At 38.9% G+C, this 22451-nt stretch overlaps 1 protein-coding gene across 9 annotated transcripts in view; it reads right to left on the reverse strand.

The window, feature by feature from the left end:
• Nucleotides 1-7546: 7546 nt before the first annotated feature.
• LRRFIP2 (LRR binding FLII interacting protein 2) overlaps nt 7547-22451 on the reverse strand; it is a 61675-nt gene continuing 46770 nt past the window's right edge. For 5 of the 9 annotated variants that reach the window (XM_051798735.1, XM_051798736.1, XM_051798738.1 and 2 more), the window contains 10 exons: nt 21511-21681; nt 21127-21219; nt 18977-19069; nt 15507-15608; nt 15123-15255; nt 12875-12924; nt 11319-11439; nt 10239-10318; nt 9238-9342; nt 7547-8468 (listed from right to left, as the gene is read on the reverse strand). In XM_051798735.1, coding sequence (XP_051654695.1) covers nt 8358-8468; nt 9238-9342; nt 10239-10318; nt 11319-11439; nt 12875-12924; nt 15123-15255; nt 15507-15608; nt 18977-19069; nt 21127-21219; nt 21511-21681 — 1059 coding nt within the window. In that variant the 3' untranslated portion in view covers nt 7547-8357. The remainder of the gene's footprint in view (nt 8469-9237; nt 9343-10238; nt 10319-11318; nt 11440-12874; nt 12925-15122; nt 15256-15506; nt 15609-18976; nt 19070-21126; nt 21220-21510; nt 21682-22451) is intronic. The other 4 variants (XM_051798742.1, XM_051798741.1, XM_051798744.1 and 1 more) reach the window with 2 other exon arrangements.

The raw sequence follows: 22451 nt of genomic DNA on the forward strand, positions 1-22451 counted from the left end.
TCCTCTCACATGTAGTTGTAAATGAGAAAGATATGCATAAGGATGATCATAATCTGGCAACTACTAACTTATATTGATAGTAGGTACTAACACTAACAAATTTTAAGAGAAATTCAAATAGTAGACTATTCAGTTTGAGATTCTGAAACAGAGTACCAACATAGATCTTAGAAAGTGATGACAAAATAAGAAATCTCAGAGGAACAGTTTGAGTAATTTTTCATCTGCACCTATAGATAGTTACAGGGAAATAGATCAAATAATAATTAACAAGTTTTATCTAATTAGTCCAAATGATCGTTATAGTTTCACCATTTACTTCATTGTGTTACCAGTCTCCTGATAAGGTAAACAAGAACACACTTTCCAGTAATTACCTAGTTCCTAAGATTAACCTCAGGAACTACTGAATACATTTTGGACAAATATTTTTATACCACCTGGGAGGTGACCTTATACATGTATGTCAAGAAGGTAAATCGTTGTGACGTACTACAGCGTATGGGAGTAATTCTCTTGGTTTTCTAATTAATAAACTTTCCTAGCAGCTCCCCTAGCAAATCCCAAACTTCCCCCAGAGATTTCTTTTACAGAAGTCTGGATGAATGCAGATGAGATTCAAGACAACACATAGGGAAAATGGGAGGGGTCAAAAGGAAAGGTCACCCTCTATTCCAAACAAGCACTAGATTTCAAATTAGGAGCTTCAGCTTCCAAAGAAGATTTCATTCCTACTGCTGTAGGAGCTTTGCCATTTTTGGCAAAATAATCCTGAAAATAAATGAAGCAATTCCCAAAATGAGGAAATTATCTCTCATATACATCCAAAGCTCACTACAAAAAGATACAGGTTTCTGCTGTGACAAAGTGCTCAAAAGGCCCTGCAAACAAAGCTTAGGTGCTCACAGAGCTGTGCCCAGAAACAGCTCCTCAGGAGGCACTTCTTTGCAGAAAGGTGACCTGATGGATTAGTAACTTCAGAGAGACTTTTCCTTTCCTGGAATAGCATAACTACCAGCCATTTTGAGGCTCAAATTCTACTATAAAATTAGAGGAGAAATAAACTTTCCAGACTGATTTTGAACATGCTACTAACAGAATGATTGTTCAGCAGCCAACACTTCATATCTAGTCCCTTTACAATTAATATGAAGTCTCTAATAATTTCATATACTTTAATGTACCCATAAAGGGTGCATAAACCAACACTATTTACTTGACAGCTGCGACAGACTAACAGAAAGAAAGTACGCAAGCTGTTACTGAGGCTCAAGCAGCAGCTTGCCGAGATCTAAGCAATGCTGGTCACAGGCCCCTTGCCACCACTTGCAATATGACACCTGAATGCACATACAGTATTAACCTGGCTAAACTGTGAGGGACAACACATTAGCTTGTTCAAATCATGTGTGTGGGCAGGGAGGAAAAGAAAGAATAGAAGGAGGGAGAATCAGAAATATCATCCATTTCTACCTTCAAGTACAATCACAGATGCAGGGACAAAAGGAGAACATTTCCAAAGTGAGCATGCAGTTTTCAAAACCTTCTGAATCTTCAACTTAGACTTCTATACCCACAGCAAAAGGCTGGACCTGCTCTTAAAAATGTTAACAGCTTATGTTCTGCAGTTTCAATTTGGTTTTTTGGTGAAAGCACCCTGTTTCCACCAGCCAGCCTTATTACACCAGCTATCAAATCAGTATCATTGCTTATTTTTAACTAAAATACATTTTTTTCCTTTCGAGTCATTAGTGTGTTTTCAGTCCACAATATTCCCAGGGATCATGCCACTGCATAAGATTTCAAGAATCTCCATGCAGGAAAGACTGATAGTGCCCAGAGTCCCAGCAGCCCGCCTGGTAAGCAGGTTATTTCATTCACTATCTATATTACTGTAATCCAAGTTTTCCCCCTTCTATTTCCTGTGTCAAAAACAGACCTTAATTTGCAGTGTGCTGGTACTGCACAGCGTTATACTCTTCATTGTCCTGATACCTCATCACCCCTGGACGGAGCTGTAAGTCCCTTACACCAAGACACTGCAAGGTTTCTTACTGTTTTACTGAGTTCTAACTCCTCTTGAAAAAGCTTCTAACATTCTATCTTGAATATGCTCCAGTTCCTAGTAGGTACAGAGCATACCTGCTCATCTTCATATAAGTTTGCAAAATAAATGGAAGCAAACTCTTCAATGCAAGGAAAAACACACAGAATGTGCACATGGGCTTACAAAGGCCATGAAAAATTACAACTGCTTTCTGCCCTGGGGCTGACTATCCTGCTTCTGCTGGCCTCTACTTCTTAGGCAAAAAATCCACTTCCTTCAGAAAGCTTTGGGAAAGACCAGTGCTGAGCTCTGACACACTCCTTCAGTCAAGCTTAAGGGCAAAGCACCAGTCAGACAGCACTTCCATTCTGAACATGCTTTCCAATTCAAAGTTCTGGAAAGAATAAAAATCCCTCTTACAGCAAAGGGTCTTCTCTTTGCAGGAGGGGCAGGGGTAGTGAGCTCAGCTCACTGTTGCCTTGACTTGCAGGTGGTCATAAAATGCATCCTGGGATCACATCTTGGATGTGATCCAAGCTCGTGAGTGACTGGTGTCAGTGGGAGAGCCCAGGGCATGACGGGCGGGGATAAGCTGAGGACTGGCAGGGTGGAAGCTGGAACACTGAGGGGGGAGTAGTTGTGGGGTCACCAGGGACTGTGGAGCATCCTGGGCCATGGAATGCCCAGCACCTGTGGGGCCAGGAAAGAGGGCATCAGAGCATAACCTGGGTGGGGGGCACCGGACTCCCGGTGCAGCATCAGCCCCACTGATGGCATTGTGGTCGCCCCCGCAGCCCAACAGTGCCCGTGTGCTCCTAGAACTTATGCTGCTCCTCAGGGTGTCCTCTTATGGTTTCCACATCATCATCGTCCAGCTCCTGGACTGATTCAAGCTCCACCACAGCTTCACGCTGGTGATGGAGTGTCCACAGCACTCTCAGGACTTCTACATCTGGAGGAGCACGGATTTCTGACAGAGAAGATGGTGCAGGGGCTGTTCCACCAGGTGCTGGAAGTCGTGCAGCACTGCACCAGCCACAGGGTTCTGTACTGCAACATTGGGGCTGAAAACATCATCCACTGTCGAGACGAAGCTGATGGACTTTGGTTGTGGCATGCTGTACTCCTGCTTTTCAGGTGAGCTCACACCCAGGGCCTGGCCAGGCACCAGAGGCTCTCCCTTTTGCTGGTGGTGGTGGTGGGGGAATAATTCTTCAGCTGGTGGCCAACTTGCGTTTTTTTTGTTGAGGGTGGGTGGGGATGGATTTTGCGCAACAGGAGGTGGCTGGGACTAGTGTGGGGACGGAGCCAGTCCAACAAAAACAACCAATCTGTGGAATGTAGCTGAGAGGGGGTTGCAAAACCCGTGTGCTGGCCTTTTGTTTGCAGGCGTGGGAGGGCTTGGGAGGCTCTATTCCCCTCTCCTACCTTGGCCTATGGTATTTTTCATGACCAATGTGGGGCTGAGGGGGGGATAAAAGCAGGGTTTTCCCTACTTGGGCATGGGTGCTTTTCTTGCACCTAGTGGTCAGGCCTTCCCAGGGCCCCCTCTGCACTCTTCCAGCAGCAGGGGCTTTCTTTTACCACCCAAAGTTTGTAAACAAGAGTCAGGTGCTTGAGAGAAGGCAGCAGGTCACACTGTGTGCCACTGGTGCAGCCCCCACATCCCCAGGGATGGCCAGGCAAGGGCAGCATCTGCCTGATGAGCTCTGCCTGTGTCCTAAAGGAAAAAGGGGTGTACAGCCCACTGGAGTGGATCTTCTTCTACTGCTGCCATGGCCATCAAGCAACAATCCGGTCCCTGGGCATCCTGCTTTACAACAAGGTCTGCAGATTCCATCCCTTCAACACAGATGAGGACATCATCCTGGGCTGGTTCTTTTTCCTGCTGTGGTTGTCTCGAGGTGAGTACCCAGCTTTGCGAAATGGGAGGAATAACAGTGTTGGGAGATTGCAGGTGGTACACAAGCATCCCACTCTTGCAGCTGAGAACGTTGATCTCCCATGGTTAACTGGAGGAAATGGCACACGTCCTGCCATCCTGCTCTCCTCCAAACTAGAGAATCAGCTGGGAGGTCTGGGTGCAGCTCTGAGCATACCCAGCGTGTCCTAAGCACTGCAGACCTTGGGAGAGGGTGCACACGAACCACTGATTGCTGCTTTCTGGTTTCTCTCTCCAGAGTGCTAGTACCTCATCAGATGCTGTTTATCCATGCACCCCTCAGATAGGGCATTGTTGGAAGATTTTTTCAACTATTCTTGGCTGTAGGAAGTTCCCCTGCCCCAGGAGATGGCAGAGATCTATTCCCCTGCACAGTAGGATCCAGAAACCTGGCCAGTAAGGGCTTCACACATCTCATGGCATTAAGAAGCCAAGAAAACCAGGCTGTTTCCCTGTGACCAAAGCACAGCTGCTGAGATGCTTCTGATGGTCCTGGGGGAGGTTGAGGAAAAAGTGGCTAAGTGCTTTTCATTGTATTTAAGAAGTCGTGACAGTCCAGTGAATTTCCCACAAACAGGAAAAGGGGAGACATCCCCTCCAGCAGCCAAGGTATTGAGGTCTGCCTGCAATCTTGGGCACAACTGTGGCACCCTGCAGCATGGCATCAAGCTGGGGACATCATCTTCAACCTTGCCACTGGCAGGGCAAAGCTGCTTGACTTTGGTTGTGGCACCTTCCTTGAGGACACCCTCTATACCCAAATGAAATCAAGATGAGTCCACTCATGGTGTGGGGGGCATGTTCCTGGTCACAGGCATCGCAGGGCCCATCTAGGCCAGACACTGGAGGTTCCCTGCTTTGCTGTGGTGGGGCAGGATTAATTTTTCAGCCAGTTGCCAAGTTGCTTCTTGGCAGGGGAGGATGTGGATGTTGACAAAGTGGAGCTGGCTTCTGGCCTTGCTGACAGCTTCTGCTACTCACCCTGGTACGGGCTGGGGAAGGGGGAGACAGCCCAACAAAAAAATCCACCCATGGGGGTAGCAGAGGCGTTAATTCTGACTCTGTGTGCCAGCCAGTTTGCTTTGGAGGCTCTCAAGGAAGGACTGAGGCTGGGGGAGGGAAAGGCAGGGTTTTTCCCCACCCGTGAGAAGGTTTATTCCTTGCATGTGGAGGTTGGGCCTTCCCCAGGGCTGTGATAGTGTGTCAACATTTTACATTTTTTCTTTTTTCCAGGCTTTGTTTTTAATTTACTTTCATGCACTTGTTATTTGTTTTTTAAAGGACGATTCTACCTGGTGCCCAGACTGGATTGGGAAGTGCTGAGACTGTCGGCAGAGTCGATCCACTGCCAGTGCTACCCTGGCCATGGTCCGCAGCCCCTTCAAGGCTGATGAGGACATCATCAGGTAGTAGCTCCTCTTCTGGCAATGTGGCTACCCTGGCTTCACAGCATGGGTGGGATAACAGGTTTTGGAAGATGGCAGTGGGCACACAAGCACCCTCCTCTTGCAGCTAATGAGGAGGTTGATCTCCCATGGTTAGCTGGAGGAGGTGGCACAAGTCCTACCATCCTGCTCTCCAGAACTGAGAACCGATTGGGCGGTTTGGGTGCAGCTCTGAGCACACCCAGTGTGGCCCGGGTGGGACAGGGTGGATAGAAGACTTCAACTGACCATCAGTTTCTGGTTTCTCTCCAGGGTGCCAGCACCTCATCACATTGAAACAGCCTATGAATCACCAGGCCTGCAAATTTGGGGGGGCATAGGGTGTTTATTTGCTGTCAAAATCATGCATCCTTTTCCAAGCTTTTGATCCCCTTTCTCCAGGGTAATCTTCTTGTGTCCTTACTCACTGCATTTATTGGAGCTGGGAAGGGTTAAGCAATCCAGAAAATGGAATAGCTCCTGTCTCAAACTGCAGCAACCACTTCAGTGACCCTCAACTGCCACCCAGGCATGTGCTGCATTTCTCTTTACCTTTTTGGTGCTGCTGTCTGTCCCCTAACAACCTCCTCACAAAATTTTTCCACCCAGCCCTAACAGCCCTCCACAGACCAAACAAAACCCCACAAGCTCGAGGGAAGGACAAACCATGCTGGGTGTTAAAAATCATGCCCTCAGTAAAACAAAGAATGGTATTCATAGAATCATAGAATCAGCTGGGTTGGAAGGAATCTCCGAGATCATCAAGTCCAACCCTTGATCCACTACCGCCATGGTTACTAGACCATGGCACTAAGTGCCACACTCAGTCTCAAATTATGCCATGTTACAGTTATCTTTAGACCTACTTTCTACTAACTTGTGCCTTTTTGTAGGCACTAACTTGGTATAACACTCCATGGAAGAGGCACTAACAATTGTCTCTGTCCCCTTGCAAGCATATCTGAAATTATCTGGGCAAGATAATAATTAAACCCAACTAACTTACACTTTTTTTCTCAACCAAACCCTAACAAATCTAATAATTTATTTAAAAAAACCAACAAAAAATCTTGATTTTTAGAAAGAATGTACTGATGTTTTACCTGTGCTCCAGAAAAAGTTTTGAAGTAGGTTGGTAACTTTGTGTTAGCAACTCCTTATCTGACTGTCACAGTTATGCGACACTGTGCCACAGTTATGGCACAGTTTTCCTTGTGCCATGTTCAGCTTCAATGGGGTGGTTTAGAGGAAGTGAACAAGAAGATATGCCCCCTACCACATGACATATAAGGTTTTAGCAGTTTTGTACGTATCGACACACTGAAACCCCCCAAAGTATCCATTTATCTTCAGAATATATACCATTAAGAACGACTAATCCAGACACTGAGAGTTTCTACTCAGTAAGTACACAAAAAAAAGCAGAGAGTTAACAGCAATGATCTATGTGATCACCAAACTGTCTCCTATTTAATAAGCAGGGCTAAGTAGATCTGCTACTTACAAGGAGGTGTCTCAAGAGGGAAGGAATGTTATTTTCCAGAAAGCTTCAGTTTTGCACTGTCATGATGTTCTTTGAAAAGCAGCTCTGGTCAAGCAGAGGTACTAACCCTCTGGATTGCAAAGGTCCCAAAACCCGCCTTGCTTTGAGAAATACTCCCAAAGGGTAGCAATTTACTACAGAAAGCACCTGATACAAGTCTGAAAGAATGACTCCTCTCAGACCAAATGCTGGACTGCTAACCTCAAGAAAAGTTCAACATAGGGACAGTGCCACTCCAAACACTTCAGAATTGCCATCGCAGGTGCTACCGATTTCCTACGTGTGATGTGCCAGCTTGAACCATGGAAGTTCTAAATAGTATTCGCTGTCCATAGGGAGTAGGTTACAGACAAAACCCACATCATTCCAGAAAGTACCTCCTTCCTTGTACTGTCCCTCTCTTCCACGGCAGTACTGTCAAGCAGTAGCAGACTAGGTTAAGAAATAAAAAATAAATTCAAACTCACTATTTCAAAGTAAAAAAGATATTTCCTAAGAAAATGGATATCAGATTTTACTATTCTACAAAGATTTTGCTCTGTCCTGTTAGTATCTGGGTATTTAAAAGAAAACACAGAACATCTGGTTTTGTCAGTAAAGTGTCCATTTAATAAATTCCCTAGCCACATTTCCCACCCCCTTCCTCCCACCATAAAATTTCAATTCACACTTAAGCAGATGACATATAATTTGATGGTGTACAACATAAGCTTTTAAATCTGCGCTCTTAATACTAAGAGTATTAGGGGCTATTATTTGACAAAATTACCTAGAACTCAGATGTGCCCATGCAAAAAAAGCAGATTTTTATATACAGTCCCTATTTTTTTCTTACAAATTTAAATATTTTACAAAAATGTATTTTCAAAATGTATAAAGTTTAGTGAATACCCCAAATGTATCTTAAAATAAAATGCTATCTGTTTTCAAAGGCTATTTCAACAATGAAGTCTAAATTGCACCGGATAAAAGGCACTTGTGCTGTGTGATGTCTTAAGCAAATACATGTTAGTTTTGTAGTACAGTAATACAGTGTCTTCTTGAATTCATGCAGCTGTCTCTGAGCATCAAGCATCATTAAAGCAGCCAAGGGAGATCGTGAGTAAACTTGATTCCACAGTTGTAAAAATATTTTCTATCGCTAAGTCAAACATACAGCATTGTGCTCCATCTTTGACTCTAGAATCAAATGCTACTGAAAAATTGCTGTAATTCACATAGGAATTCAAACTACCTTTCTTTCTCTCATAAGTTACAAAAAGTATGTAATTTAATTATGAAACTAAACCATCAGTGAACAGCTCAGTGTTTAAATAGTTTGTGCCAATGAAAGTCTGTATTTATAAACAACCTAGGGGCTAGTTTTCAAGGCGCAGTGCATTGTATTTTCGATTTCCAACTTCACTGTTGAGATAAAAGCGCAGTCCTATTTGCCTTCATCTTCTCCAGCCTTTTCATTAAATGGCTATTGGTCATCTCCATCTCTTCTATCTTATCCAGTGCTGTTCTTAACTATACAATGAAAACAAAAATTATGATCACTTTAGTTTATTTGGACTTTCTGCTGTTCTCAAGCTTTGCAAGAGGAAATTAGTCAGGAATACGAGCATTATACACTTTTATAAGAGTGCCACAGAAGTTAAGACATAACGGTTTTGTTATTGCAGGCAGATGCACCAGAATTAAACTGTTAAAAATAATTGTGAAGCAACTGAAACACAAAACATGTATTCATTCCAGAAGAACTAGGTGCCTGCAACTTCCCATTAAGCGAAAGTAATTTACCTAGAACAAGGTAAAGTCCTCTTTACCATTATTACTTGCATACAGGTATGTATTCCCATAGGTAGCATGCATCACACTGGTCATGCAGCAGCTCATAAGCAAGCATGATCAACAGCTCAGTTAAATACAGCTTCTTTCCAGTATCCTGTGAGGTGCATGCTGGATAATTAACAGGCTGTCACTTGACATAGGAACCATCCATCTCCCCAGTAGTTTCTGTAGAAGGATTACTTTAAAATATTACAAGTTATCAGATTTAGAAAAAAATACAACTTAGATCCCTCCTTTCAAGAAAGAACAGCATTGAATTGTAGTTAGTATTATTTTTACGTGCTACTGTTGTCTTCTGAATGCAACACAGAGACTTGAAGGTCATCTCAAAAAACACTTAAAAGCTGCAACCAAAGATTACAAAAAAACAAAGCTTGAAGGCAAAAGACAGAGCAGTTCAAGACTGAAAGGAGCATACAGCTGAAAAGGAAATCAAGTCAGTTACCTCTCGCTGAAGCTTCCTCTTTTCAGCTTTGAGTTCGTCTTCTACTTTTTCTGCATTTTCTGCTGCATTTTTATACCTTGCAACCTGCCCCTCAAGTCGTCCAATCTGCAAACATAAACAAGACAGGAATGACTACTCAGGCGTTTCACCTGGAGCTCGCCTGCCACCAACTGTTCCTGTCAGGACACAGCTGAGAAGACTCAGAAGGTTAAAAAACTAAGCAGAGTTGGAACAAGAAAAATAAAGAATTGGGAAACACGTGGATTAAAAACAAAAGCTGAAAAGTTGAAAGCCAGAAACCATATAAGGAGGTGCAAAGTAGAAAGGAGACTGTAAACTATTATCAGGACATGATGAAAAAAGTCTTGAGCCCAAGCACAAAGTTCAGTAGTAAGGAGGGAGCTCGAGACAAATAGTGATTGCAATCTGGAAGTGTTAAAACCCACTCATTGAATTGTCCTATTTACAGCTCCCTGCTACCCCCAAATCCACATGACAGGGTAGTAGCCTGAATCTGTGCAAAAGGAAAAAGCTATGCATCTGTGATTCAAATTATGTGATTTTTCTTAATAATCTGGAGTCAATTTCGTAAAATACATAAGTATGGCAGAACATACAGAGGAACTGAAGCTACCAGTTCAAAAAAATCAATTTATGTAACTTAATTACTTGAAAGAAAGTTGTAAATACTGTGTAAGGTATATAATTTACTCTCTGAAATTCAAGAGGTTCTTTTCATAAATGTCTCTCACACTTCATAATTTTAAGTCAATAACATGATATTACAGTTCAGCATCTCTGTAGATTTTCTCTTACAGTTAGACTGCACAAGTATTGAATTGCAGGAACTATAAAAAAATGTAGTGCCCTTCTGTGCAAACTAAAGATCAAACAACAAATCAAATTATGAAACATGTTTTCATAGTTTTTGTTGAAAAAAGTATTTTCAAAGTGTGCAGATTAAGTGTAACAATAACAAACATGAAGAAAGACACACTTACATTTTGTTCCAAAGTAGTTATATCTTGTTCAGCTTTTGAAAGTTTAAATTTGTATTCGCTAATTTGTCTGTTGGCATCTCCTAGACAAAAATTGACATGAATATGACAGTCAAAGCAACTCTCTAAACTAGCAGATTCCCTTTTAACTAAAATTCATTAATAAGACCATTTCATTGAGTAGCCTGGAATACAGGATTGCAAAGAGGTAAATGTTCTTTCAGAAATCTTTGAGAGTATGGAAAAGAAATAATTTTCCTGTTACAGAACACAACTGTTTCTGTAAGAGTGTGCACTAAATTTCAAATGTATTGATGAGATACACACCTTTTAGAACACACAGCAAACTCATTCCTTAAAAAAGAGAACACAATAACCAACACACACTGCAAAATGGATCAGACCACAATAGACATAATACCAACAGCATTTATCTTAGACATCTGTAATAATATTCGAATCATAAGGAGTACAAGGTGTGAACCTTAGAGACAAACTCCATGGCTCTTTACAAATTATTTTGGTGTTACATCTGAGCCCTGACATTGCCAGTACTTTGTTCATGTTCATTGACACAAACATATTAAATGACAATCTGTCAAACAAGTAAAGTTTTCAGCTGAAGAAATAGTTTGTTTGAAATGGAAAGTAGCTTAGTACTTCTATGAAGCAAAACTGAGTATCGTGTTAAATAAATTTTCATGTTTTGCTTCAAGACAATAGTCTTCTAGATTAAGTTTCTGTATCAAAGATTCAACAAATAAATTAGGTAGAATTCATTTTAAAAATCTCAGGTGAAATTCTACTGTCTAAAAATTGAAATTATTCAAGTAGTGGCACCCACTCTAGGCAAAGTTATCAACTGAAAAATAACTTCCTAGAATGTAGTTATTCAACACTGAAAGAGGCAGATTTTTAAGCTATTCTGCAGTGAGAAATTCCATGCAAGGACATATACCAACAAAAACCTATCTGCTCAACAATATATTAATTCACAATACTACTACTGCACAACAAAAGGAGTGGAAAGGTCTGTTTCCTCTCTGCAGGAAAAATAACTATGAATAGTAACCATATACCTACTTTGCAATTCAATTAGCTGCAAGTCAGAACCATTCTCTAAGCCTATGATATCTGGATTCATGCCATCACTTTTAGAATACTTCTGTCGTTCTTCTTCTAACTGCATCTTCAGTTTTCTAACCTGGAAAAGGAAGTGTTCTTATGTGAAAAGGAGACTTCCTGAAGTTCAGTAGTTGTGTATCTAAATGTTCAATGGTAAAAAGGCAAAGCAGTCCTGAGATGCCACTGGCTGAGAAGGTACTGTAAGCAAAAGTAGTAGAGCCATGCAGAAGAGGAAGGGAAGCCAATCCCTGAGGCCTGTGGCTGCAACCCTCCATCCCCATCACTGGGGAATTACCCTCTGCATATCAATGCACAACCCAAACCCAACAGTTTGATCAGTGCTGCCAAGATGTCTGCACAGTGCAGGAGCACCCAGTAACTAACGGCTCACTTTTCAGAGGAGTAGATGGCGTTAAACTCTTTTTATGGATTTCTTCTACTGCATATCTTTTCCATTCTAAATATGCATGAAAATCTTGAACAATATCTTGGTGAGTTTACAGAGACAACAATCCACCGCTTTTTTTGGAGATCCTCTCTCATACTCCACCTGGAAACAATGGTCCTAGGCAAGTCTGTAGCGCACATTAGTTTTAAACAGTTCCATTTCATGCTACACAGCAGCTGTCTTGTGATTTTTCCACTAGTCAGGGAACACAGATTTCTCAGCTATGTCCACTCTGTACCAAGTTTATTAAAGAAGTGGGAACTACCTTTTTGACACTCATAAAAATATTGCCCTACAGATTTAGCAGTATGGAAGTTATACTTGCAAAACTCTCATACATGATACAAATCAAATACATGATCAGTGATTTTTACTATTATATAGTGAGAAATATACACATACATTTATGTACTTATATTTAATACTATAATTTACTGACATTCCAAACTAAGCATCTATACTATAATTAAGGTACATTAATTGCAAAAACAAATGTTCACAACACCAGTTTAAATTTGCAATGTCTTCAACTAGAAGCACCAACACTATGGTATTCTTAACAATTGCTCAATGGCAACATATTTTCTTGAGCCCTCTCTTCTCAATACTGTACTGTATTAAAGTACAACTACTTTGATAATATGAATTTTCTATTTGAGTAACTAAAATGATCAATGAAATAGTATCACTTAGTAATTTTGAAGAAAGTGCCACTTGAGCTTACGACAATGTAATTTTACTGACTTTAGTATTTCCACATAAGACAAAAGAGCTTTAAGCACATGCACTAATAGTAGAGTCAGCAGCAAGTTAGATTTCAGCTAACAGTTACTGAAATGAGGTTTAACAACCAAGATCAAAGTCATATGGATAAGGACACTAATGAGAGGAGTTGCTAATTCCTGGTAGCCAATGAGGTAAGAAGTTGAGTATTTTATTTTGCTTTAGTGCCTACGTATTTGATTAATCACTTCTGGTGCTTAATATGTGTTTATTACTAATACATTATTAGTCTGCAAAAGGTATCACACAAAAGTCTATTTTTGAAATGAATAGCTTATTTTACCTGGGACAATAATTCCTCCTTTTCTCCAGCCAGTTTTCGTAGCCTGATATCTAAAAACCAAAGAACCCGATTAAAAATCAGAAAAAACCTGAGAATAAGAACATGTTTTTCATAACTTTTTGTTCTATTTCAAATAAAATGCTCTTCAAAGCTAATAGCCCTAGGACCATAAAACTTTGATATCTCACTAATAACACACTAACCTTCAGTTAGTAAAAGCGGAAAAATATTTCATTCACACTGTGTATTAGTATAACAATTCTAAAAGCAAGACCTCTGGGTTTAGTAAATCTTCGAAGTAAATTAAAAACTGAGGATATTTTTTAATACTAAAAATAATACTAAAATATATTGTCCTGATATCTAGAACAGCCATTTCCAACAACAGTTTCTTCTGATTTTATACTCTTTTTCCTGTCTCATTCAGAGGTTGCTGTCTCTTCAGAGAAGCCACTAAGCTTCCCCATATGTTTAGAAAGTTTGTAAAAAGTGTTCTCAAACCATGAAAAAATTACTTGGGAAAGGACCCATGGGAATGAGGGAATATCTCTATTTAGAAGATCAGTAATGGCTACAAAACAGTCTGTCAAGCAACATCATGCTAAGATTAGAGCAGCTCCCTTAGAAATTATAACTTTGACAGAAACAAAGCATAACGACATTTATATTTCCCTATGAGGAGCCAGAGCAGAAATATGTATCAAGTCTAATTTCTGTCAATACAAAAATATGTAACTATTGTCTATTATGCACAAATACATTCGAAGTATATAGGGATGTTCCTTCACATGTTAACAGAGTATTACAGTGGATTGACTATACATACAACAACTTGTTCAACCTAAGGATAAAAGCAAGTTAAAGTAATTACCCCCCCCAATATGTACCTATTTGTTGTCCCTGTCATTTTTTGAATGTTTTTAAAACTTCTTTTTCTAATGAATGTGATGGAAGACTGCACTTCCTGTTCTTTCATTGATTATACACAGTTCTGAAGAATTATTTTCATGAAACACAATGGAAAATATACTAATACAAAAGACTACACTTTTAGGCAAGATGTTTCCTGAGAGTAATAAACCAGAAACTGGACCAAGAGAACTCATGGCTAGGCTTCGCGAATGAAGATTTGGGAAGGCTCTAAACACATTTGCTACAGGCACGCTGGTGGCTTATGAGGCCAATACGTGACAGACATATCCGATTGCAAAAGGCACAGCAGAAAGACTCCTTAGATGGTGTATTCTGCAAGACACGGTTCTTTCTGCACTGCCTTTTTTCTTCGAGAGTGATCCTGCGTACGTTCTCAAAGGAGACAGCTGCGTTATAGATGGTGTGTCTCCAGGTCTCCCGATTGGAGGCCAGAGTAGACCAGTCCTGTAGCGACAGGCGAGGGTCGAAACGGCAGGTGAAAGGTGCACTGGAAGCCGCAGACCCAACGCTGCATGCAGGTGGTTCAGGATATTGGTCATTTGAGACTGACTGGAGATGACAGTCTCTTGGGGCAGCACCCTGAACCACCAAGCAGCCTTTCCAAGGACAGCACTGCTTGCTCCACTCGGAGAGGGGACTAGAAAAGGTGGCCTAAACAAAGCTCATCTCCACTTTCACCCGGTTGGTTAACTGCAGGCCAACGGGCATCTTCTTCCAATACGGTCGCACAAAGATCAAAAGACAAAGGCACGCACCTGCCTCCAAAGGTGTACCTAAATTAACTCTAACATGTTGGAACATCAGAACCACGCTCAATTCTGCGGATAGCGGACGTCCTGAGCATCGTTCTGCCCTAACTGCCCATGAACTGGCTCGTCTCAACATCGACATTGCTGCTCTCAGTGAAGTTCACCTTCACGAGGAAGGCAGCCTCAGAGAACATGGTGCTGGTTACACACTCTTTTGGTCAGGTAAGCCCAGAACTGAAAAACATCTCTCAGGTGTTGGTTTCATGATCAAAAACTCTATTCTTCCCAAACTTGAAAATCTGCCGACAGGTCACTCTGACCGGACCAAGAGAACTAATCCATTTCAAACATACAAGCGCCTATTATTTTTTCTTTCTCAAAATATAACATCTATCTTTTTATTCAGTGTAAGCAAAAAACTAAAATAAATCAATCTTCAAAGTTGTGTAAGTATGTATTACAGAAGCATCACAGGTATCTTTCTGCAGCTGTAAATCATACACAGAGTGAACAGAAGGGAAACAAAGACCTCTAACACTCCATAAAGAATGTCAGGATATTTTTACCTAGTGGTCCTTCTCCTGCAGATTCCAGGACTTGAGCAGCTTCTTGTGATACAACTGTTATTGCACCAACCACCGATTCGTGGTTTACATCACCATTTGGTGTGCCATCTGGAATTATAACTAATCCATGTTTCTAAAAATACAAAAGAAAGAAAAAAACCTACTTATGCAAGAAAAATGATAAAACATAAATCGACAGAAAAGTTTTTTAAGAGCTTTTAAAGTTAATTGAAACAGCTACAATGAAATTAACCACTTACTCTACCCTAAGGTCAGGTTTTCAGACTCCACAAGAATAGTAACCATTCTTCCTCTTTTTCACTGACCTTGATTTCACGCTCTATTCTTGGATTTGTTACTGAAAAGTAACTACTACCAACATACCTCTCCTCTCTTCATTGTTTCCTTCAGGTCAGCCAACTCCTCTCTGAGCTCATCTCGCTCATTCTTAATGCAGTCAAAGTAATCTTTCTGTCTTTCTAGGGCCTGGGCTCAGGCAGATAGCAAGAAAAAGAATGGCACAGAGAAAAAGCATATGACAGATAGTAGAGAGATTTTCTACAAGTAAATACAAAGAGCTCCATAAAAGTAAAGAAATTAAAACGGCTTTTAAAATATATATTAACATATATCTCTGAAAACTGCTTATTTAGCATATTTAGCTTCATGCTGCATTTGTCTTCTTTTTTTTTTTTTCAGGCAAGTCTTAATAGATTCTATAAGAGATTTTTATCTAGTGAAATCTACTTTTGGTAAATTTTTATAAACTAAATTGAATACCAAAAAAGTAAGTAATTCTTCTTGGTACAGGCACTCTGTGGCCAGAAATAAAAATTTCTGACACTCAAGTGAAAAAGATCCTAAAACATTCCATCTATTGAACTAATTTCTTTACCTTTTATAGGGTCCAGAAGTAGACACCGTACATCATAAAAGACTTTGGATGTATCCACGTACAAATACTAGCCTATTTACTAGTTGCTTAAGGGTTAAAACCACTTGGTTTTAGAGAAAAAATGGCAGCAAACTCTAGTATCGCTATTTTAGCACAAAAAAGTATGGCAGTTAAAAGTGCAGTATGGATGTAGGTAGGTTTGCCTACCTATGCTGCAGCTGTGTTACCTGGCAGTTAATCGAACACTTTCACTTGACTGGGCAACATTGCAGTGTTCTATTCAAATTCAATACTACCTGCATTACAAATAATCCTCACCATACAGCAACTGCAAAAGCATACACACAGTTTGCCAAGAAAATTATCCCACTAAACCTTATGTTATGCATGAATGTTTAGGAATGGACTGATACCAAGAAAGAAATGAAGGTGTATACTTTTGTACTGTAATACATAACTGCAGTATGCTGAATTCTAATAATCATCTAGAATCTGTATACTAGAGCAATTTTTCAATGCATTACTCAATTTCAACAGAAGGTTTTAAAAAAGTGCTGATGCACTTGGTTTATTATCATGTAAATTTAACATTTAAAATACAGATAATTCAACATGTGTGAAAACATTAGCTGTCACATCTTAGTTTAAGAATTCGTAAGATGTCCTGTTATTTCCTAATACACTCTAGATCTCTAACTACATCACAAATAGTGTGAAGAACCTTAATCATGACATCATTTTGAGTTCCACTTAAAAGATACATACATCTTTGTCATTTTCAAAAAATAGTGGTATAGACACAGGGGAAAATAAGCTCACCCGCTTGAGAGAATGGACACAGAGGCCCAGAACCACATTACAGACACAGATCCTGTGTCCTTGACAGTGTCCTGTGATGATGCTGACCTTCCCAAAAAATGTTTCAAGCCTCACCCCCTAATGCACAGGTGTTGGAAAATGGAAAATTCTGATGGGGAAGGAAGTGAAACTGACATCACTATACATCTCTACCGTATGGAGAACTTAATAATCATTATTCAATGTTGGAAAACTTTAGTAAAAATCCTAGTGTTTGTATGCTCAAGGGTTAACGTAATATGACACGGATTTTGTAAGAAATCTACTTTTGCCATTCCTCTATTGGGCAGGGGATAAAAATCAGAACAACTAAGCTCTATGGGCATGTTTTAACATACCAGTATGAGTAAAATCATGTGGTAGAAAGCAGATTTGTCTGGGGTCTTATTTTCTGAATTTTCCAAAAATCTCCATGAAATCTATACCAAACTCAAGAGTTGCCATTACTAATTTCAAACTGGAAATACTTGTACAATTTGGAGCCACCAAACAGTAAAATAGCTGTATATTTCAGGAAAATAATCTGAAGCTATAGTCCAGTGTCCTCAAACTGATCTAATTTAAGATCAAATACAACTGCAAATTTCAAACACTGTAGAAACAGGACAACATAAGAAGGCAGGTGTAAAAGCAACTCATGCTATCTTTGTTCTGTTTGCCTCCCTTTCTTTCTCTGAGACAGCAAAAGTTTTGCGTACATTGTAAAACTACATTACAATTCTAGATATAAACTACATTGTGAAGTTTCTCAGAGATCTCTGAAGCTGGAATAGAGTAAAAATTAGCACAACTGCTCCATAGCAGGGAGAAAGACTCAAAAACTGAGCTATGAAAAGTATGTCAAGATTTACAGATGTGGGAAAGAGAAGAGCAATGTTTTTACATTTGCATAACTTAGAGATTTCAGTCCTGAGATAGTTAAAAAAAAAAGTAGCTGGTAACTATATTTTGAACATTACATATGCTCTCTACTAATTCTGGCAATGTATTTGAAAATATTGTATAAATTGAGACAGTCCGGTATACAAATGTGAAAAGTAAGTATGGGAAAAATATGGTAAATTTAAGATAAAAAAGCTTTCAGAAGAATGTCCAGAAAAACTTAAGAATGTTGAAATTTTTTTATGATGGAAAAGAATATTGCAATATGGGTTGAAAGACTGAAATATGAAATAAATATAAGACAGTATAGCAGGGTGCTTGTGAACTGGGCACGGTGAGTTAAAAGATAACTTTTCAAAAGGACTTGAACTCCAGCAAATAAAACAATTTTCAAAAAAATCTGCATATATTGAAATCTGGTGTAAAATTCAGTTAGAGAGAAATGACCCTGGAGTTGCTAAGATGCAGACAATTTCTTTCTAGAGGTTTTCCAATTAACTCCCTATCGCCTCCAGGCAATCTACTTGTTGCCCAGAGAAGCCATGAGTTCAGAGCCATGTAGTTATCACCAAGGATCAGACTGACTCAGACAGTTCTGTGACTTCTGTGCTGCCCAGAAGCAAAGCTGACAAACCCTGCCTGACCTACATTAGCTGCACAGTGAGTATCAGCACAGTTCTTCCTGTACCACCTTCCTTCCTATACAGAAACCCTACAGATGATCCTCAAAAGCTCCTGCACAACCATTGTTTAGATTTCAACTCTTAATTCCAATACTTACTACCTCTGGCATTTTGTGTATGGTATCACAAAACTGGCTTGATTCAGTGTTGCATCCAAGCCTAACAGTTCTGGAAGGATCAGAAGTGCAATACAGGAATGCGCAAGTTGGCTACAGAAGTCAATTCAAGATCATATTTTTTAGCAGTAGGCACGTCATTAAATATTTTGTAAAAAATTATAAAATTGTACGTGCAACAGTTTATCTTATAGATTTAATTACCATTATTCATCATCATGCAAGTAAAGATGAAGTATAGCCAATTTTCTAAAGATGAGAAAGACTGCAAAACATTTTATACATTTAAATTGGGAGTGGCCTTCATTTCTTTGGAGTGCACAGCATTCCTTGGAGTGCACAGCATTCCTTGGGGTGCAGGGGGCATCCATCTACTTCTAAATTAAAAAAAATACCTTTCCTCCCATATTTGATTCATACCCCTATTTTTTTATCTTTCCAATTAATTGTCTCCTGGAGATCAAACACCTCTTTGGTTATGGAGTCTATATTCTCCTGCATACGTTGGTTCTCCTGCAGTGAATAGGATGAGGGAAGAACAAAAGAGGAAAGAGAAGTAAGGAAATGGGAAAAAAACAAACATTCAAATAGATAAAGGAAATTAAGTAATAAAAGTCAACCAAAGAGTTTATGGGCATGAAGTTACAGAAACAGCATGCAGCTTAACGTAATATATTTCTTATGAATTCATGCAAGAGAATGGTAATTAATTTTATTCAATCAATGTTGATGGGAGAATCTAATGCAGCTAGAGCTACTTTTCTTTAGTAATTGTTCCCACTGCAGTCTGGGGATAACATCCTTTCTATAGAAATACAATTACCCTGGTTGTAATTGCTAGATATCTTCAAGTCCCCTTCGGAAGTGAAAACTAATATTAACAGGTGGTTTTATTAATGTTTTACAAAATAAAAAAATCTTCTTGAAAGTATAGAGAGTTTGAATCAAGCATCCAGGAAGCAAAAGACAGCTGCTTATACTGCTTTCTGATACTATATGAATACATATCGAGTGTGGTCCAATTTTTTTTTAGCTGACTATCACTGTATTTTGCTGCTTGTCCTGCAAACGTAACTAGAATTCTTAGGTGTGATGTCATAAGAATTTTTAGGGCTAGAGACCATTGTTTTCCCTCTTAACGAGTGAACTTGATTTTACATCTGGGAATGGAAGGCAATGTCTTTCTACAAAAAGCTACACGGCTTCAGCTAGATTTTCTGTTAGTGTTGATAGATGGAGAAATTGCTCAAATAAGTGGTAAATATGGGTCAAATCTTTGAAGAGACTGAATGCATTTGTGAATATTCAACACATGCCACATTCTACCAAAGCACACATTCCAGGAAAACCTACTGCATATTCTTGATTAGTATACTTAAAACCCACCAAAACATAACAAAAACCCAAACAAGATCATACAAAGTTAATTTTTAGTTCTCAGTGAAGTCAAAGATAATCTAGAGCAGGTAACAAAGCTACAACCCGAATTTTCTATGGTTTTTTAGCTTGTCAGCATTTATGTGACTCAAAATGCTGATAACTTAGGCTAATCTTATTCCTTTTCTTCTGCTAGTAAATCATATCAGCTCCAGTTCATGATGCATATTACTTTCAAAACAGAACTGGGACGTTTCAGAAGTCTTTTGGAGTTACTGTACTCCAGAGAGCACAAAAACATAGTGAGGAAATAAAGGATCAGTGAAATATTACATAGCTTTTGAAAATCAGATAGTGGAAACTTTGGCCCATACACTTAAAAACCATCAATTTTTATTAAAATCAAAGGGCAGTGGGAAAATGATGTACTAATTGAACTACAACTTTCAATGTTTTAACTAAAATCATTGGGAAATGGACACCCACAAACTGTTGACTATACATATATATATATATATATATATATATATATATATACACGTATGACTATACATATATGTTTTTGTGGACCATTTTAAAATGAAAGACTGATAATAAGTCTGGGATTTTAGGGATTTGTTCCCAGAAGGGCAAAAGGGAAAAAGAACAGGGTGAGAGGGGAAAAGAACATACCGCACACCCAGCAACATGGTTATGACCCAATAACATGCTGACCAGTGTTGCTATATTTATGCTTCCCTAGTAAGCAAACAAGCAGTCAGTACTGCAAACTGCAGTGGCTGATGTTCACAAAAATCTGAAATAACTAAAATGGAAACTTTTGGGAAAGGCAAAGAATAACATTTGGTATTATCCACGCATCAGAACTTCAATATATGGAAAAAGATTTTGGCCATACAAACACTAGGTCTGTCCTCAGAACAAAGAAAGATACCAGGAACATTCATGAGAGAACCACAACTCTCACAAGAATTAAGCATGTTACAAGATGTAACATATTTGAAAACCTTGCAGAGACATCTTCAACTTTATAAATTTAGGGAGATTAGTAGCTTAAGTTCTAACCACTAAAACAAGATAAATTCTTTCTTAAAAATGCAAGATAATATTCAATCCTGTTTTGTATATGACGGCTGTTCCCATTCAAAGCTTACACCATATTTATTTGCATAAGTTCTATCATATGAACATACCTCTATCAATTCATCTCTCTGTCGAAGGCCCTCTTTTAGTTCATCCAGCTTATGCTGCAGAACACTGCAGGTGTGTTTCTGTCTTTCCAATTCCTATATTAAATAAATAAATTATTTATACTTCTTTTGAGTTAAGTAAGAAGTATGCAACAATTCGAGAAATTCTACCTATTTAGGTGTTAAAAAAATATCACTGAATCAGTGTTTCAGATAAATTCTCCAGATATGACACGGAAGATTTTATTTCATTAAATGTAGAGGAGAGAGAAAAGATGCTATAAAGGCTTAAGCACGATATTAACAAGAAAAGCTGATTTGAAAGTTTTCAACTGTTCTTACTAAGTAGTCCAGAATTCTATAATTTATAATTAGAAAAAAAAATACCTTTGACTTCTCTTCATTCTCCCTATAGAACTCTGCTATCTGTTCTTCTTTCTCCTCAATAACGTCCTTTAAAGTATCCACTTGGTAAACCAAGTTGTTTTTCTCATTATCTAGTTGAGCATTGGAAACCATAGCTTTCTTGTACTTCTCTTCTACTTCAGCTAGCGAATCCTATAGATAGCAGAAAGGTTTATATTAGTCTAACTTTTTGATACAGTTCTAATGTTAAAATATTCCCTTTAGATATATCAAGTCACAGTTCAATTTCCATTATTCAAGTTAGGTCATACATAGCAATGAAAAGTTATCATTACAAAGGCATGAAAAATATAAGATAATATTCACTGGCATTTTCTATTCTGCCACCTTCACAACTCACAGGGATACAGTAGTAGTATGACAGCTTTATAATATTTTCAAGGCATGCAGGAGAAAACACTTCAGAATGAGGCAAAAAAACTGACAGAGAGAACTCAGACAATTAAATCACTACAAGAGATCACAAAAATATTTCCAAGAGTAGCTTTAACTTAATGCTCATTATTTAAGTAGTGCTCTATTACCTTAGACTCAAAGTTTTAAGATAGTCACATTATTTCAGTAATAAGGATTCTCTGTTTAAGCAGATATTTTGTCTTTATATTTCTTACTAAGATTAAAAAAATGTAAAGATTCACATGCTTGATTCTCTACCTGAAGGTGTACATATGTCTTGCTGTATACCCTCTTACACAATTCTCTCCCATTTAACATTTTATCCTATTTTTAATTATCCTACTGTTTTTTTTTTCAGTACTGTAACAAATGTCAACCATTTAACTACTTAGAACAAATATCACTCCAGGCACTTTTAAACATGCAATTATTTCAATAAGCATTATATGGGGGTTGAGACTAGATGATCTTCTAGGTCTATTCCAACCCCTTCATGGTCTATGATT

Source organism: Manacus candei, unplaced genomic scaffold, assembly GCF_025592945.1.
Source record: "Manacus candei isolate 608988 ecotype Guabito, Panama unplaced genomic scaffold, ASM2559294v1 h1tg000049l, whole genome shotgun sequence".
Taxonomy (NCBI): Eukaryota; Metazoa; Chordata; class Aves; order Passeriformes; family Pipridae; genus Manacus; species Manacus candei.